Source organism: Lepisosteus platostomus, chromosome 3, assembly GCF_059453375.1.
Source record: "Lepisosteus platostomus isolate fLepPlt1 chromosome 3, fLepPlt1.hap1, whole genome shotgun sequence".
NCBI classification, from domain to species: Eukaryota; Metazoa; Chordata; class Actinopteri; order Semionotiformes; family Lepisosteidae; genus Lepisosteus; species Lepisosteus platostomus.
In genome coordinates, this window is record NC_142613.1 from 35,301,101 (window position 1) to 35,317,921 (window position 16,821).

The 16,821-nt window shown below is 40.8% G+C and overlaps 1 protein-coding gene across 1 annotated transcript in view; it reads left to right on the forward strand.

The window, feature by feature from the left end:
* Nucleotides 1-1,757: 1,757 nt before the first annotated feature.
* Nucleotides 1,758-16,821, forward strand: part of rab10 (RAB10, member RAS oncogene family) — a 40,293-nt gene continuing 25,229 nt past the window's right edge. The window contains exon 1 of the mRNA XM_088625460.1: nt 1,758-2,417. Within this exon, the coding sequence (XP_088481586.1) occupies nt 2,291-2,417 (127 nt within the window). The 5' untranslated portion in view covers nt 1,758-2,290. The remainder of the gene's footprint in view (nt 2,418-16,821) is intronic.

The following is a 16,821-nucleotide window of genomic DNA, read 5'->3' on the forward strand; positions in this document are numbered from 1 at the left end:
GTAACTTTGTTCAGTAACTGGCATTAAACTGCAATACTGGGGATATCAAATGTTACATATTAAAGGCCTATAGTGCCATAAAATTGCTAATAACTGCCAGCCAAACTTTCCCCAACTAATCTGAAATTAGGGATGACAGTAATTTGTGGTCATTATTTACACACTGCATCACATATATACACTCAAAGCTAGATATGAATGAACAGACATCAAGAATTAAAAGTACTTAGTGATGGGACAGAACAAGAATCTGAAGCCCATGTTATTCTTTTTTTATTTGGTAGGGGAAAGGGGGAAATGGGTGAAGATCCTCTTCTAAGTGCACAGGTTAATTTCTGGTGAATGACCAGGCCGGGCCAGTGTTGGAAAGGCCTGACTTTATTTTTATACTGAAAAAATAAGCAACTGAAACTATTCTGTCAAATGCTGTGGTCGCTCTAGCCTTACAGTGACCATGCGGGGAGTCGTTTTCAGATCTCCTTATCTCAATACTTTTCATTTTAAAGGCGACTGTAAAATAATTACCCAGGATACATGTATTACTAATATGTTACCTTACCATAGATTCGCAATATCAGTCATCACTTCATTTCTAATACAGCTATAATGCATCTAGGGGAGGGGGACTATGGAACTTGTTTCAATGTATTATTACGTGTGTGGTGTAATGGCTTAGGCGTGTGCCTTGCATGTTGGAGGTCAAGGGTTTGAACCCAGCTGTCAGTATGAGTTTCGGGTGCGCCGTTGGGCTCCTGAGCAAGACCCTTAACCCCCACTGCTCCAGGGGCGCTGTACAATAGCTGACCCTGTGCTCTGACCCCAGGCTTCTCTCTCCCTATCTGTGTGTCTCCTGGAGAGCAATCTAGGGTATGCGAAAAGACAAATTCCTAATGCAAGAAATTGTATGTGGTTAATTATGTGATCTTATCTTATTTTTATTTAATCCAATAACTGTTTCTATAAGGTAACTCAAACACTTAACAATACAATCTTGGAAATATAATGACTACTTTGATCTTTGAATTTAAATTTGACTGGAGACTATCGAGGTTTTGCCTTATGGAGGAGACAAAACTACTTTTATGAAACATTGAATCCCAAGTCAAAAGGCTGGAATATTTTGCATGAAAATAAACTGGAATTTACAATGCATCGTGGTCAATCACTGCAACTGCTGTATTGTGATATGGTAATGAATACTTTAAGTGAGAAAAATGCACACACAAAAAATCCAGCCAAAGATTTTTGTCACTACCTTCGAGGGAAACACCCCCACGCTACCTAGGAGAAGACCTAACTAACCCGTTCTAGGTCTCATGATCCGCCCCAACGTGTCTGCTGATCTGAAACACGCCTGCGCCTTACAATGTAAGTTACATTATGGAATGACATCATTCAGTTTTAATTTCAGCTCGGTTCGTGTTAAATTCGTCACCAGATACGGGAAAAAAAACCTGAGACAACACGCCCCACGGGGTTTCAAAGATCAATACAGACCTTAGCGAAACAGGAGCCATTTTGGCTCAACCCACTTACATACTTGCATACGTGCCCACGTAAAACACACAGAGCCGACATGTCGGAAATGGGCGAGTACCAGTTATTTGCCCTTTGTAACATATGAGCTCGGGGGCTACGCCTACTTGGGGGCATGACGACTGACCTGAACTGCCCATCATAATGCGACGCCTCTTTGAAAGGCAGGATGAATAGCAAGTCAGCTTCCGACTCTAGAGGCGAGGGGCGGGGAGGAGGCGTGTTCTCGAATCCAGGGTGTCGCCTAGGGGGCTCTATTCGAAGGCGACGGCGGTCGTCTGTGTTTCAGCTTCGAATAAAGATAAAAAGGGCGAACGCAGCTGCGGATAGCGCTAATCGCACTGCAAACTTTTCCCGAAAAATATATCGTGTTTCCGATCCCAAGATCAGAAGTGGTTGGCATGTTTGTAGACGCCGAATATTTGAAATAGCTAATAGTAGTTAGAAGAAAGAGTAAGTCGGGTTGAGAGGGGGAGCCATTTTGTCCCGACTGAGAGAAAGAAAGTGGGGGGAACGGAGCTAAAATTGGGAGGAAAATATTTAAATAAAACGCCTTTCAAGGACAAGAGTAGCTCAGATCCGGAAAGACTCCGTGCTGCGCCCCGTGTTTTGTAGTTTCCGAGGAGAAGAGTTGTATCGGTAGATTGATTTTTTTTAAACGATCCATTTAATCTTATTTTGTGTGTGTGCAGTTCTTTTCTTTCGATCGAGTCACTATTTTAAAACGACCCAAACCCCACAAACCTTGATTTAAATGGCGAAGAAGACGTACGACCTGCTATTCAAGCTGCTCCTCATTGGAGACTCGGGCGTGGGAAAGACCTGCGTGCTGTTCCGCTTCTCCGACGACGCGTTCAACACCACCTTCATCTCCACCATAGGTAAGAGACCAGTGCGGCCTTTTTTTCTCTCGTGTCACTCTCTGACACACGTTTCAACACACGGAGAGGACCGGGATGTTGTGTTGCAATTCAGTGTTGTGTTGGGACTGATGGGGGAAATGGTGTTTTATCACCGCGATGGGTTCGGTGTCTTCGTGCGCCTTAAACAATGCAAGCATTTCTGCCCATCGGCTCCGGGAAAAACGGGAATAAATCAAAATTTGCTTTCAGACCGTGGATCAGGGAGTGTGATCCATGTTTAAAATAGAAAAGTAGCGTTCATTTTTGCGAGCTGCCATTTTAGTTTGAAGAACCCCTCCTTGTAACGTTTGCCCTGAAGCATATAATGTTACAGCAGCATAGGCCTTGTTAAAAGTCACAAGCTAGTGATGGATTCCCCTTGGTGATCGCACAGTCATTGGGGTTTTCCTGGTCTGGAGGTGCCCGGTTAAGTTGCCACCGGGGTAGTATGAAGAGAACCTGCTTCCAGATCGTCCACGTAAGAACTGGCCTTAGTTTGTGGTCGGTCTGGACCTTCCTTGGCGCTACGTGGGCAATGACATTGACATTGACTGCCAGCGGCCGGAGTTTTTCTGTTCGTCAGGAATTGCCCTGCTGTCTTTGTTTCTCCAGCTTTCTGCCTCCGAATTGTTAGTTTTCTGGGAGTACCTGGTTGGGGAAAGTTTAGTCAAAGCTGCTATGGTTTATAGTCCAGAAAATGCACGCTAATTCTTTTACCTGTTCATGTGTGAAGTTAATACCTCCAAACACGTTTTGCATCCTCCCAGAAATGACCAGCATGTTTTTTTAATGCTCTCGGTTAAGAGATTAGCAATTTTACCCTGAAATATGCAAAGAATTATGAGCTTTGGTACAATTGTTTTTACTCCTGGTCAAACAGTCTACTGTACCTAGAGTGCCCTGTGCTTTATTGTCCCTTTTAATCAAGCCCTTTAGTCAGGGAAAGAGTGATTCCAGGGGGATCCATTGGCTGAGAAGACAATCTGACTTGGTAACCTGCCTTCAGCAGTGGTCTTTCTATTTGCTGTAAATATCAGGATTTGGGGAATCCAGCTAAGCGTACTAGGTGCTGATAATGTTATTGATGATATCTTTTTATCTCCTTCCAAAAATGTAATTATTGGGTTGCCTACAGTTATTTATTGGTAGGCTAAATAAAAAAAAAAACATCTTATAGTAGTGGAAACAGGTCAAGCATCTCTGCTTAGTAAAAAACAAAATATGGGTTTCATTCAAATTACACATTCAGTTGTGACAAAACCCATCGGACAGTGGGGTGACAAAGACCTGGAAGGTGAAGCCCTTAGACTTCAGGGTCTGGCTGTCGTTCGTAGATCCATACCTTGATATGTGCTGCCCAGTCCTGCTAGCCTCCAGTGTGTGTTTTTGTGGTGGAGTTTCATTATGAGGTATGGGCAGTTTGTTGCATATTGTAGTTTGTATCTGATTGTCCGAATTCAGCGGGCATGGAGGGTCGTGCTGCTGCCTCACCCCCTGGGGTCTGGTTTCATGCTGGTGTGGTGCACTTTTGGTGAGGAGTTTGCATGTTCCCCCCAGGTTCACATATACTTCTCTGCTCTAGTTTCCTCTTACTCCCCATCACATGCTGGGCAAGTTCATCGTGCTCTTGAAATGGTCCTTTTGTGCCCTGAACTTGTAGCTCATCCTGTCCTGTGTCCTTCACTTCCAGATTACTGTGGAGCTGATACCCTAAGTGGTTTACTGGTGATGGATGTTGTTTTTTAAAATGTAATACATTTTCAGCAAGGAAACTGGTTATGGATAACAGGTGACCTTTAAGTTGCTGTTTAGGCAACTTTTCCAGACCTTAGTTTCAATAATAGGTCATTGGGAGTATATATGTAAAATGTATTTTTTTAATTGCATGCTATGAAAAAGTATCCATTATTTTTCTGAAGCTTTGCTCTTTTGGCTCAGCATGTTGCTGCTGTGTGATGTAGGCTCCTAGTTTAATCAATCAGTTGGATTAAACACTTGTAGTTTCACAACAGGTCATTACTTTATAGCAGATAAAAACCAACACAAAAAAGAAATGAGATGGGAGAAGTTTCCTGCCCTCCAGATTATTCCTGTAATAGTTTTGTGTGTTAAAAAAAACTGTTTACTCAAATAAGGCTTTCAGACTGCATTGTAATCTCCAGGGCTGCATGGTGGGGCAGTGATTAGCATTGGTTCCCTGCAGTGCTGAGGCCCTGGGTTCAGTTCCTGGGGTGCTATCTGTGGGGAGTTTGTATGTTCTCCCCAGGTTTGCGTGGGTTTCCTCCAGGTGCTCAAGTTTCCTCCTACAGTCCAAAAACATGTTGGTAGGCTAATTGGTTTCTGGGAAAATTGGCCCTGGCGTGAGTGTGGGTATTTGTATTATTGACTGGAGTCCTGTCCAGGGTGTATCCTGCCTCGTGTCTGTTGCTTGCTGAGATAGGCTCTAGCTCCCTCATGACCCCGTATTGAATAAAACGGTTAGAAAATGGATGTTTTCGCTTCATGGTAAATGTTGCTGAATCACACTGTCAAAGGGTGGAGCTTAGTTATAGCTGAAGGGGTTAAGTTTGTAACTATCATAGTAATATTTTGCTGTTCACATCAAGGCTTAGTATACTTAGACTTATTTGTTTTTTTATTTCTGATTTGAGTCTTTTAAGGCACATTTGCCATCTACAGCAGTTGCTTGTTATGTGGCATATGGATATGTATAAAAAATTGCCAAATACTACTTAATTCTTTACACTACATGATATTCAGACGTTTGCATTGTATGTTTTTGTAGATAAGTGACTCGGAGTCGAAGTTTGAAATTTTATGCGTCGAAGTACCACTACTTCATTCACACAAGCTGTCCAGACTGGTCTCTGGATTTCTTGCACATTCAGTTGCAATTTTTAGGACTACAAAGCAGTTGGGTAGTTTCAAATGACTGAGAAATTGGATATCTCTTTATTGTGAGATGTAATGTATTCCAGGCCAACCATTATTGATATCCTGGATTCACGTTGTGCATTAAGGCCAGGGCAGCATTCATATGACAACAAAGCAGCCAATGGCTCAGTGATAGCAAGGTGTAAGGTTTTATCTACCACAGTAGATAGGCCTGTGCTCCTCAGCTGTCTCTTGAGACCTTAAAGAAATCTCTGGTTACCCTTTAGAGAGAGAATATAGAAAGGTTTAGATGTTAGATTTGGACTGCCATAAAACTGGAGTTAAGTGTTTTACTGCTTCATGACAAGTCTGGAGTTTTCATGTGTTGCACTTTAAAATGCTTAACTGGTTAATTCACTCTAAATGTAAAATATAAAATTCAATTATATATGGCTGGATGGGAAGGCAGTGGGTTGAAGTTTTATGATTGTTTTTACTGACCTGGTAATGCACTTTAATTGAAAAGCAAGTGGTTTTGAGAACATTGTGTGACAAAATATTTGATCAATAGTGTTGTCTGGTCATGTAATCAACAGTTCCTCGTCATCGTCATCCCGATAATGTGGAAATCTAAAGGCTAATCTTAAAACTAAATGCCATCTTAAGCAACTCCATTCTGAAGGTGCTTTATTTCCTTTGACAGCAGTGTGATGAAGTGTAAGGAACAGAACTGAGTTGACTGTTTGATGTGAGGTGCTGGTGTTAATATAGGCTCCTTCTTAAAAATGACGACGCTGGCAAAATGCTGACACCAGAAGGCCGTCTTCTGGGACGGTGGTAGGCGTGCCGCTTTTGGAAATGAAACTGGATTTTTGGAGTTGTTGTCTGGACATGCGACTCGAGTTTTTCTGGTGAAACTGCTGACATTTTTAATTTTTGAGATGAGTTTTCTTTAGTACAACCATCTGACACTTTAATTTGCACAAGGGAAGACTTATTAATCGCGAGTGTCCCTTCTTTATTTAAGGCTGTTATTTTTTTCCCCTGGATTGTAGGTTAATTCTAATTTTATGCTTTTTTCTTTTAGTTTTAACTCCCTTAGGGTTTGGATATAACTGAAATATGGGGTGAGGTTTTATGGTTTTGATTGTCTGAATTTTCAGGTTAGTAAGGGAAAAACATAAATTTAAAATAAAATATGGTGAATTTGTGACAATCACAACTCCCCTTTACAGCATTTTGGCAGTATGTCGAATAATGCAGGTCATTGATTTAGAAAAAATAGTGCACATACAGTGAGAAAATTGAATATTCCACATTTTATATTCTTTCATGCAATGTTTAACTAGGAATTAATTTATTACCCAAGAAACTTAAAAAAGATGTCCTTTGGAAGAGTTAAACTGTGATCCCCGATTACTTCATTAAAGGTCCCATTAGGGGTGCAGGCAATGTATAAAGATATGACCATTGTTTAATGGTTAATTATAGTTAAGAGATCACAATCCATGCTTACCCAATGAGCTGAGAAAATGTAAATGCAACATTTGAGTTGAGGATCTATCTGCCCATTCATTTTCAAACGCTTTATCCTAAACGTGGTTGCGGGGGAGCCAGAGCCTATCCTAATAAGGAACATGTGCAAGTAGGGATACGTCAGTCCATTGCAGGACACACACACACCAGGGACTTTCTTTGGACTATGGGCGGAGCACCTGTCAAAACCCCACATGAATACAGGGAGAAAATACAAATTCCACACTGGTGGCACCCTTGATATTGAACCCAGGACCCCAGTGCTGTAAGGCAGGACTGCTAACCACTGCGCTCCTGTGCGGCCTTGAATTAAGGGTCAAATTTTGGAAAACAGGTATATGTTATGGTCTTATGTTGTAGGCAGGAAAATGGGCCACACAGAACACTGGAGCACTTAACAACATACGTTACTGTTTCAGTTACACAAATCAAAGGATGTTTTGATACAAAGGGGTTCCATGTAGTCAACAAGTTCAGTGTCTTGCGTGTCCTGTGCTTGCTGTCGGTGGTGCTCACTTCTGATGGGTCCTAAATGCTAAGAGTGTTTCCTTTATCCCAGGGAATTTGCGTATAGCTTGAGATCCTCTACAGGCAGCTCGGTCAGTGTTGTTGGCCTTGGCTCCAGGTGGCGCATAGCGGCTCGGCGTGACCTTCAGGTGCTGTGTGGGTTCGTGTCAGGGGAACAGGGTGCCCGGTCCATTGTACATGTTACGGCATGGCAGAGACGAGAAATATGTCATCATGCGGAAATATGAAGGAGGAATTTTATGTAAAGAGCCATGTAGCCTTAATAAACAGCACTGTGATCTCCATCCATACTGTAACAGCCCATACGTCGCCATCCCCTCGCCAACCTCTAGGCTGGTCCACTCGTGCAGCACAACAAGGCTGATACCTCTCCCTGCATCTGTGTCTGCAATACGTTCTCTACCAGCTGGCATGCTGAGACAGATTGAAGCAAAATTGCGATCCTTGTGACCCGTCATTTAGATAGACCATTCTTGCTCAGGACTGGTGACGCACTGTCGCCCTGACCACTGTCAGTCATGAGTCAAACCCTTCTAAAGTTATTATGACTTCAGTGTGCACTCGTCAGTGATATCATACTTGGTGTCTCTCTGGACATTGACATTGTTGCCCTCAGTATCCCGGTGGCTTCCTTTAGCATGTTGGTTTAGCCGTTATCAGTGCACGTTTCCCTGATGTTTTGTACCCATGGTCAGGGGTGCAGTAACGAGAGTATTTCCATGATCTCATCCGCATTTGTCCACCTGCGGGGCATTCCATTATAAATACAGTGTTACAAGAACATGTGACCAAGGTGAGTTTTTGTAGTTCTGTTTCTTGCCCAATTTTTTATTTTTACTGATAATTTATGTTTGCAGGTAGGTCTTAATTTAGGCAGTACAAGCATTCCTGAAAAATTAAACCTTAATAAAAAACTGTGTAAATTAAGAACTGGTTCCCCACAGGAATGTATGGAAATGGGTCCACTCCCAGCCAGAGTGTCCAACTCATAAATAATAAGAAATGTGAAATGTGTCATTGTACTAAAATCTAAAACTTAATTTTGAGTAAACTGTGAAGGGAAGACTGTTAATGGGGGTGGAAAGTGCTGGAGTTGCCCATAGGTGAGATTGTGTTGCTATCAACAGTCTGTTGGCCTCACCCTTCTGCACCTGTGAACATTATTTTCCTTTATGAGGTTTTTAGCCAATTGGACTTCTTTAGTGAACTCTTATTTGTTCAAATCTGAGGTAGACAATTTTTTAAAGAATCTATTCAAAAACATTTTTTTTTTGCATGGAATTTAGTTCTTGGACTTCTTTTCAAACGGTCTTTGAGGGTTTTTATTTATTTTAGGTTTTACAAAAGATAAATGTAACATGCAGGCTAAGGCTTTTTCTGGGTTTATTTAGTATACATTGTGAAACAAAGGCAGGTGAACAGTGGCTGCAAAATCATGGAGACAGATTACCCTGCTGTCGTGCATCTCCCAGGCTTCGTTGTTCATCCTGGTGCACAACTGCTTTTGCACAGCATATATTGTCTAGAATGTGCTTTCAAGCTAGAAATGCCGTAATGTGATATTCAGCTGTTTATTCAATTTTAAAATGGAGCTGCCATCCCGATTTCTCAGTCTGGTTATTAAATCTCGGAAGCAAAATAAATTCATTGACGTTATAGAAATAATTTCCAAATTTCAAATTAAGCACAAAATTTTGAACTTTGTGAAAGTACTGTAAGTCGCCATGTCACAAGCTTGCATTTGAGTTCCCACAATTTTCAACGTGATTCAGCCGTTCCTGCTCACTAGTCACTGTAATGACTAATGTAATGTGATACTCAGTGGTGTGAAAAAGTCAGTACACACCATGAAAAGGTTTCTTTTTTACATTTTTGGGCAAAAGGATATATGATCTTCATTTTCACAATACTGATAGATAAAGGTGATCTATTTTTTTAAAAATAACATTGATTCACATTTTGCACTCATTTGTAGTATTTAAAACAACAGAAATGCAATTTCCTTGTGCAGAAAAAGTTAGTACATTGCATCAAATGCCTAAAATTATAATCAGGTGCACCAAAACGGGTGCAAGTGATTAGAACATCATTAGAGAGTAACGTGGAGGCACTGCCATCTATAAACATCATGAACCTGTGGTCTGGTTTGGTTTTAGCATTTGAGGTGTGTGGCTACATCATGCCAAGGTCAAAAGAAATGTCTGAAGCTCTCAGAAGAAAGATTGTTGATGCCTATGAGTCTGGGAAGAGTTTTAAAGCCATTTCCAAGCAATTTGTTGTCAATCACTCCACTGTCCGAAAGATCATCTACAAATCGACAAAATTTCAAACCACTGGCAGTCTATCCAGGCCAGGTCTGAGCTGACCAAAAGATGCTGCAGAAAGTCTCCAAGAACCCCAGGATAGCATCAAGGGATTTACAGGCAAGTCTTGCCTCAGTCAATGTCAAAGTGCATGAGTCAACCATCCGAAAGAGGCTGCACAACTTTGCCCTACATGCGAGGTCAGGAAGAAAGAAGCCTCTGCTCTCAAAAAAGAATATAGATGCATGACTGAAGTTTGCCAGACAACACCTAGCTGAAGATCAGGACTATTGGAACAATGTGCTCTGGACGGATGAGACAAAGGAAGAGCTGTTTGGCCAGAGGTAATGTAAAACTGCCTTTGGCCAAAAGAACCTCTTACCAGCTGTAATGCATGGTTGTGGAAGCATTATGGTTTGTTGCTGCTTTTCTGCCTCAGGGCCTGGCCAGCTTGCCATCATAGAGTCAACCATGAATTCCACATTGCACCAGAGAGTACTTGAGGAGAATGTGAGGCCATCTGTCAAAAAGCTGAAACTGAACCGTAAGTGGACCTTGCAGCAAGACAGTGACCTAAAACACTCAAGCAAATCCCCAAAAGAATGGCTCAAAAAGAAGAAATGGTGGGTTATGGAATGGCCAAGTCAAAGCCCAGATTTTAACCCCGTAGGAATGCATAGGAACACACAGGAAAGCAGGCAGTAGATGCAAGAAAGCCCTCAAACATCACACCATTGGAGGAGTGGGCAACAATTTCTCCATGTAGGTGTAGGAAACTGATGGACAATTACAAGAAACCCGTCCAAGAAGTGATTTCTGCCAAAGGGGGCAACACCAGCCATTGAAGCTAGGGGGTGTACTTGTTTTTTCCACAGCAGACAATTGCATTTCTGACCTTTTTTTGTTGAATAAATGATTGCAAAAATAATTATTATTTTTTAAATTAGGTCACCTTTGTCTATCAGTACTGTTGAAATGAAGATCAAATATCCATAGATGCATATGTTGAGAAACTCACCTTTTCATGGGGTGTATTTTTTCACAGCACTGTAGGAGCAAATAAGTACAGGTTGTGCAGCAGATATTTCACTGCAGAAATGTTCCAATGAGATCTGCATGCTGAGTTTACAAGTAGTAGTAGTTTACAGCAAAACTGTCTCAAAATCGGAAACAATATTTTTATTGGACTAAAAGAGATGTATTCAGAAGCCTGCTTCTTAACAATTTAATAAGGCTGCAAAACATAATTGGAAGTTTTGTTGACTCGTTTTGAATCACAGAACGTGGGAAGAGTAGGCGCATACCTGGAAGTTCTATTTTGTGATGTCATTTGGAAGTTTTACAAGTTTCTGGGCACTATTTACTTTTATAGTGGTTTGAAATGCACCCATCAATGCCAATTCTTTTTAACCCCAAAATATAAAGATAGTTTTGCCATTCCCCTTTGAGGTGTAGCACAAATTGCTCTTACTGTATGCATTAAACAGTACATCATATAGGTGTTCCTGAATTCTTGTTTTGTAAACAATTTTAAGACTTTTACAAAATGCAAGGTCAGCAAGGCTTTGAAGACTACTTTGATTCTGTGACACTGAAAAGCAAAATAATAAATGAGAAATTATTATAATGGTAAACATTAGTGTTGTGAATTTCCCCAACGTTTTACTGAACAGACATCCATCCTGACTTGAAGGGGTAAATCTCTTTTTCCTCGCTGCTTTTTCATGTAGTCAGTTGCCATACACATTAAACTTGTGGTTTTTCTTCTGATAATTTTTTCTCATGCAACCCGTTTCTGTCCTTGTGTCAGCAGCATCTGTGTGCACAGATTTCAGGTTTAAGTGTATCGGTTTATCACATGTTCAAAAATGGTAGCAGCCAGTGCCATTATTTAGACATTAACAGTAAGGGCAGGAGATTGTGTGTGTGTGTGTGGGGGGAATCTGTCTGCCTCTTGGCGAAGATGTTCAGAATTGTTCCTCTGAATCTAGAAACGTATGGAATTTGATTAAGGTGTGCTACTGTACACGAACGCTTAACTAGCTGTGTGGCCAGGTTGGCCTGTTTGCTGAAGGAGAAACTGCTTTTATCTTTTCCCAAGTAGTGAATTCAGAAGCCAACATAAAGGTCTGGTGACCTTCAGAAAAGTAAATATACTTCCATACGTTATATTTGCACTTTATTTTTAAACGTAAAGTTTGAAGTAAAACTATTGATGTTTGGTATGGCAGAGTGCCAGGTGTGTTACTCTAAAAAGTATTTTATAAACGGTATTTACTGATTTGGGGGGGGAAACGCTGTCCTGGATCTGGGTAAGATGGGGAATTGTTTCCCCTTAGAATAATAGTGGCTTTTGAATTTGGATAGTTATAGTTTAAATTTGTAAATCTACTGTTGTCGTTTTTTTAAATCAAGTAGGGCTGTACAGATACGTTTTGTGACGGAGAAGGCTCTGTGTAATCACAGTGAAAGATAATTAAAGGCCACAACCTGCCTCTTGTACAAGAAGCAGAATTAGAGACTTGCACTGTAGTATGTACAGTAAGTATTCTGCAGCATGTGAACTGTTTTAAGTTTTGAGTACCTTTTTTTGGTGAGTTAAAGGTAAATACAGGTTCCAGTATAATAACAATGAGTCCAAAAAGTCAACATGCAGTGTGAAAAATAGTAGTGGTTCTCAACCTTTGTCCTGAAATACTCCTGTTGCTGATGGTCCTTTAATCACCAGCGGTATGTGGTGCCTGTAGCTGACCTGTTTGTTGGATAAGTCTTTTTTTTTGTACTCAATCATTGATTTCAGAAATATCCTAAAGTGCATTATTTCCAGCATCCTCCGTAAACAGGACTTTGTACAGTGTTTGCTCCATACTTTTCTTGATTATTTATTACTAAACCGCTCTTAATACAATATTAATTCATCATCTATTTTTTAGCTGCTTTATCCAATTCAGGGTAATGGGGGAGCTGGAGCCTATCCTGGCAAGCAATAGGCACAAGGCGGGATACACCCTGGATGGGACGTCAGTCCATCTCATGACGCACTCGCCAGGGCCAGTTTCCCCAGAAATCAATTAATCTTTTTGGTGTATCTCTGAACTGCGAGAGGAAACCAGAGCACCTGGAAGAAACCCACACAATCACAAAGAGAACGAACAAAACACCATGCAGGAAGCATCCCAGGAATTGCACCCAGGGCCATAGAGGCAGCAGTGTCGTGATCAATTGATGACCGAAGGGGGTAACGGTGTACCACAAACTCCAGTTGGTTAGCTTTTAGTCTGCAAACCCTTATGAAGCCAATACTGAAACTCACTAATTAGCGCAGGGTTCATACCGATTAAACATCACATTCATTTTTTTTAAGATCTGAAAGTTTTCTTTAAAAAAGAGCCTCAAATAAAAAAATGAAATCAGTTAGATTGTAGTTAAGAATGTAGCTAGAGCAAAATCAACCATCTGCTGTTTTAGGGGACTGTAAGCTGTGCATTTCTCAATTTTTAACGTGCGCACTATACTTTAATCGAACTGTCCCAGGATAGGGAAAGATGTTAATAACTGGCAGACTTGAAAATCTTGATCACGTGTGTTGCATTTTGACCGGTCATCTTGGATTCTCTGCAATCGTGGGAAAAGTACAAACACCAGCGTTTCACAAGATATGTAATTCCATGTACGTGTTTTGGGATCTGAACTCTTTTAGGGCAGAGGTTCGCAATTGTGGTTGTTACTTCACACAGTGAAGCTGTGCCAGCTTCAAGGATATTTTTTATTCCAAGTGCAGTGTCAGCTCTGCCGCACAGGTGCCTCAGTACAAACAAAGAGAAATGTTCTGTGACAGGCCGTACCCATTCCAGACAATTTTAATCTTGACGCTAAAGGATGCTTTAGTAATGTCTTATCAGTGTCCGTCTTAATCTTTTTAAAACATGCCCGTATTTAAAAATGAAGTATTAGTATTTCAGGGGGAGGAAGGGAGTGGGTGGATGTAAAGCTGATGGGGGTGGGGTGACATTTTGTCTTGGTAAAGGAAGGGACTGCTTCCCAGCCCCTGCTGTCTTTGTGTGAGGCCACTTCGTGACGTAACCTGCCTCTTGAGCAGACATTTCCTTGAATTTTTCAAAGCTGAGATCAGGATAATAAAATGCTCAAGTGAGGGATTAGGAAAACCAAATTAAGGAACCGAGACATGCATACGGCAATGTGTACTTGTTTGTGGCTTTGAGACCTTTGAATATAAAGTTGTTCAGTTGAGCTTTTTTTCCCCGACACAGTGATTTTTGCTGTACAGTTTCAGTTATGTTTCTTGTAAGAAATCAATGCAGTTCCCCCCCACCCCCCACCCCCACTTACCCAGACAAATTACATTCCCCTAAGAAATTGTCCAGTCAATTAAGAGACTTACAATTTTGCGCTTCTTAAATTTCTTGGTACACAATCATTTAGCTCACTTTCTAATCACCTGTTTCATTTTTTAACATTGGATTAACATTCATAAAAGACTTTAGGTCAGGATTGGTGGCACATTCTCCTGAGCACTTTTTCAGGATTTAAAAGCCGTGATCTATGGTTAAATCTGTCCCTTAAATGGGTAATTGTAGATAAGCAATTTGATAGTGGGGAATTTTACTGCTCTCAATATTTCTAAAAAAATGGTGAGATCTCTTCCTAGGAATTCAGTGTAAACAGATTTGTGGAATATTAGCTGCTGGTCTAAACCTAGATTAATGTGATCGCAAACAGACTTAAAAACCACTACAAACTTTTTCATCACCCTCTTTTAGCATTTCCTGAGCAGCAAACTAGTGCTTACTGGATGAGGATTTGAAATGGAAATGCTGTAAAGTATTACTTAATGTAGGTGTGCAGTCTTTGATTAGTCTTGGCTTCTTGTTCATTTTGCCCTCAGTTCTTGTTGGGTTTTAATTGTACTGCCTGCATGCCAGATCTGATGTACCTGCAACCACTCCTCTGTGCACATTTGTGTTTTCTTGGCATGGTGTTTGACTTTCCGCCCTTATATTAAACAGACTTGGCTACATTATTTCTCTTGCCCCTCGGCCTCTTGTATTTTTCCAGCAGAGCCCTGTGTGTTATTTTATCCAGTCTGACTATGAACAAGTAATTTCTTTTTTTTAATCACGGAAAATCTTTTGTCTTCAAATTCCCCCCCACAAAATGAGTTTTGGCTTTTTTTTTTGCACTTAATATTTTTCAGACATGCTGAGGGGGGGACTGTCTTCAATTAATATGCTTTATATATACAGTAATTTAATTGTAATTAAAGAACCTCTTTAGAAGCATATTTTTGTCATCTAGAGTTCACAAATGTTTGTAAGCTTCTCACACTTAATTCCAATCTTTGTTGCCCATGGTATTGCTTTATTCTTTGAAAGTAGAGTAGTGAATGTGTTAGCAAATGTTTATAATATATTCACCAAGCTGTGTTGTAGCTTTCCGCTGATGGTACTACCAAGGTACCTAGGGTTTCGAAATGCAGGTATATTTAGAGAGTTACAAAAAATATTTCTTACTAGTGATAGTCAGTTCAGTTTAGCACGGCAAAGAGCATGATCTTGCTGGAAGAGGAATTGTGGAAGTGGAGTGTTGAAAAATCAGAAGAAAGATCTTCAGCCAGCTGGTCAGTAACAGGTGGCTGGGTGGCCCGTCTCTCTGCAGAGATGTTCCTGTTTGGATAACAGCTACAAATGAACCCGCTCTGCCCATCCTGTTGGCTTGGCTGCAAAGAACTTTGAACCAGGAGTGAAGAATACCTTAAAAATTATATATTGTAACAGGAAAAGGACCTGCAAAATTGACTGACTGTGAAGTACAAATTCTTTTGCTGTTTTTTTTTTGGGGGTGTTGGGTGGAGAACAATGCTGTGAGAAAGTCGAATTATTTGTGTTTGAAAACTGTGGAACTTTGGGGTTCTACTCATAGAAATATCCAAGGTCTTCTGCCTTAAGCAATGGGAGAGCCCTGTCTCATCAAAAGACATTTTTGTTCCAGAGGGAAGGTGAGTCTTAAGTTTAGGAACCCCTCAAGATGTCATTGGAAGCTTGGTAAAACAGTGAAGCTGAACTTCTGTGCGTAGCAGAGTTGGTGGTTTTAAATCTACTGTTTCAGTCGTCTTCAGTCTCTTGATCATTTAGATTTGGCTTTTTAGTGCATGTTTTTGTCAGAAAGTGCCTGAAAAGCTTTTACCTTTTATTGGTGAAACCGCTTCACTGACCTGACGGTACAGTGGCCATGAGACTGGGTCCACATGCAAGCTGAAAGCTAAAGCCACTGACTGACTGACTGAAGTGCCATGAAGAAAAGAGAATCCAAAAAACGGGCAAGTTTTCGAGGCACGTGAGTCTGTCCAGGACGTGATCAATGAACAGGATTGAATCACAGAGGGCAAAAACCAAAAGACCTTCTCCAGTACACAGAGGAGAGTGAAAAACCAAGAATAAATGCAGCACGACTTTAATACATAAAGGAAACGAGGTATATGCCGATTTCATTGTGTGTAAGTGTTAGTGATCTTGGAGACATGGGGATGCGGGCCTGCGTTAGCACAGGTATTACAGTGTTAATATGCATTTTAAACTCTCACTGTGAACATAGGCTTTTGCCTATGAGTGTGTTTAAGTTAGATTTAATGCTTTGAAAGGGAGTAAGGCGAGCTGGGATCGTAAGATCTTCAAGGCAGATTTGACCTTCATCTGCTTAACGAGTGCTTTGTCAATATTTTGTGCTTGGCTTGAGGTTGGCATGCTGCCGACGTATCATTCAGAATCTGTAATAACGGTACTATTGTTTTAAACTGATGTGTAGTTGCTTTAAACATAAACTAGTATCTCAGACCAATATTCATCGAGAATGATCCAGTGATGTATACGTTAAGCCAACACTTCAGTTGTTCTGAGACTGTGTGCCTTTTTTAGATTCTAGGGTTTATTATTATTGCCGTACCCTGTTCTCAGACAGTCTGTCTGATTTTGCCCAGCAACTGTCTCCATAAAATATTTTGCTGCCAAGGTTTTCCCTTCAACTGCAAGTATGGCCATATTACATCTGTGTTGACAGCCTTACATTGGCTTCCAGTACAATTCAGGATTGGTTTCTGGGTCATAAATTGCTGTAGTTGGGTCTTT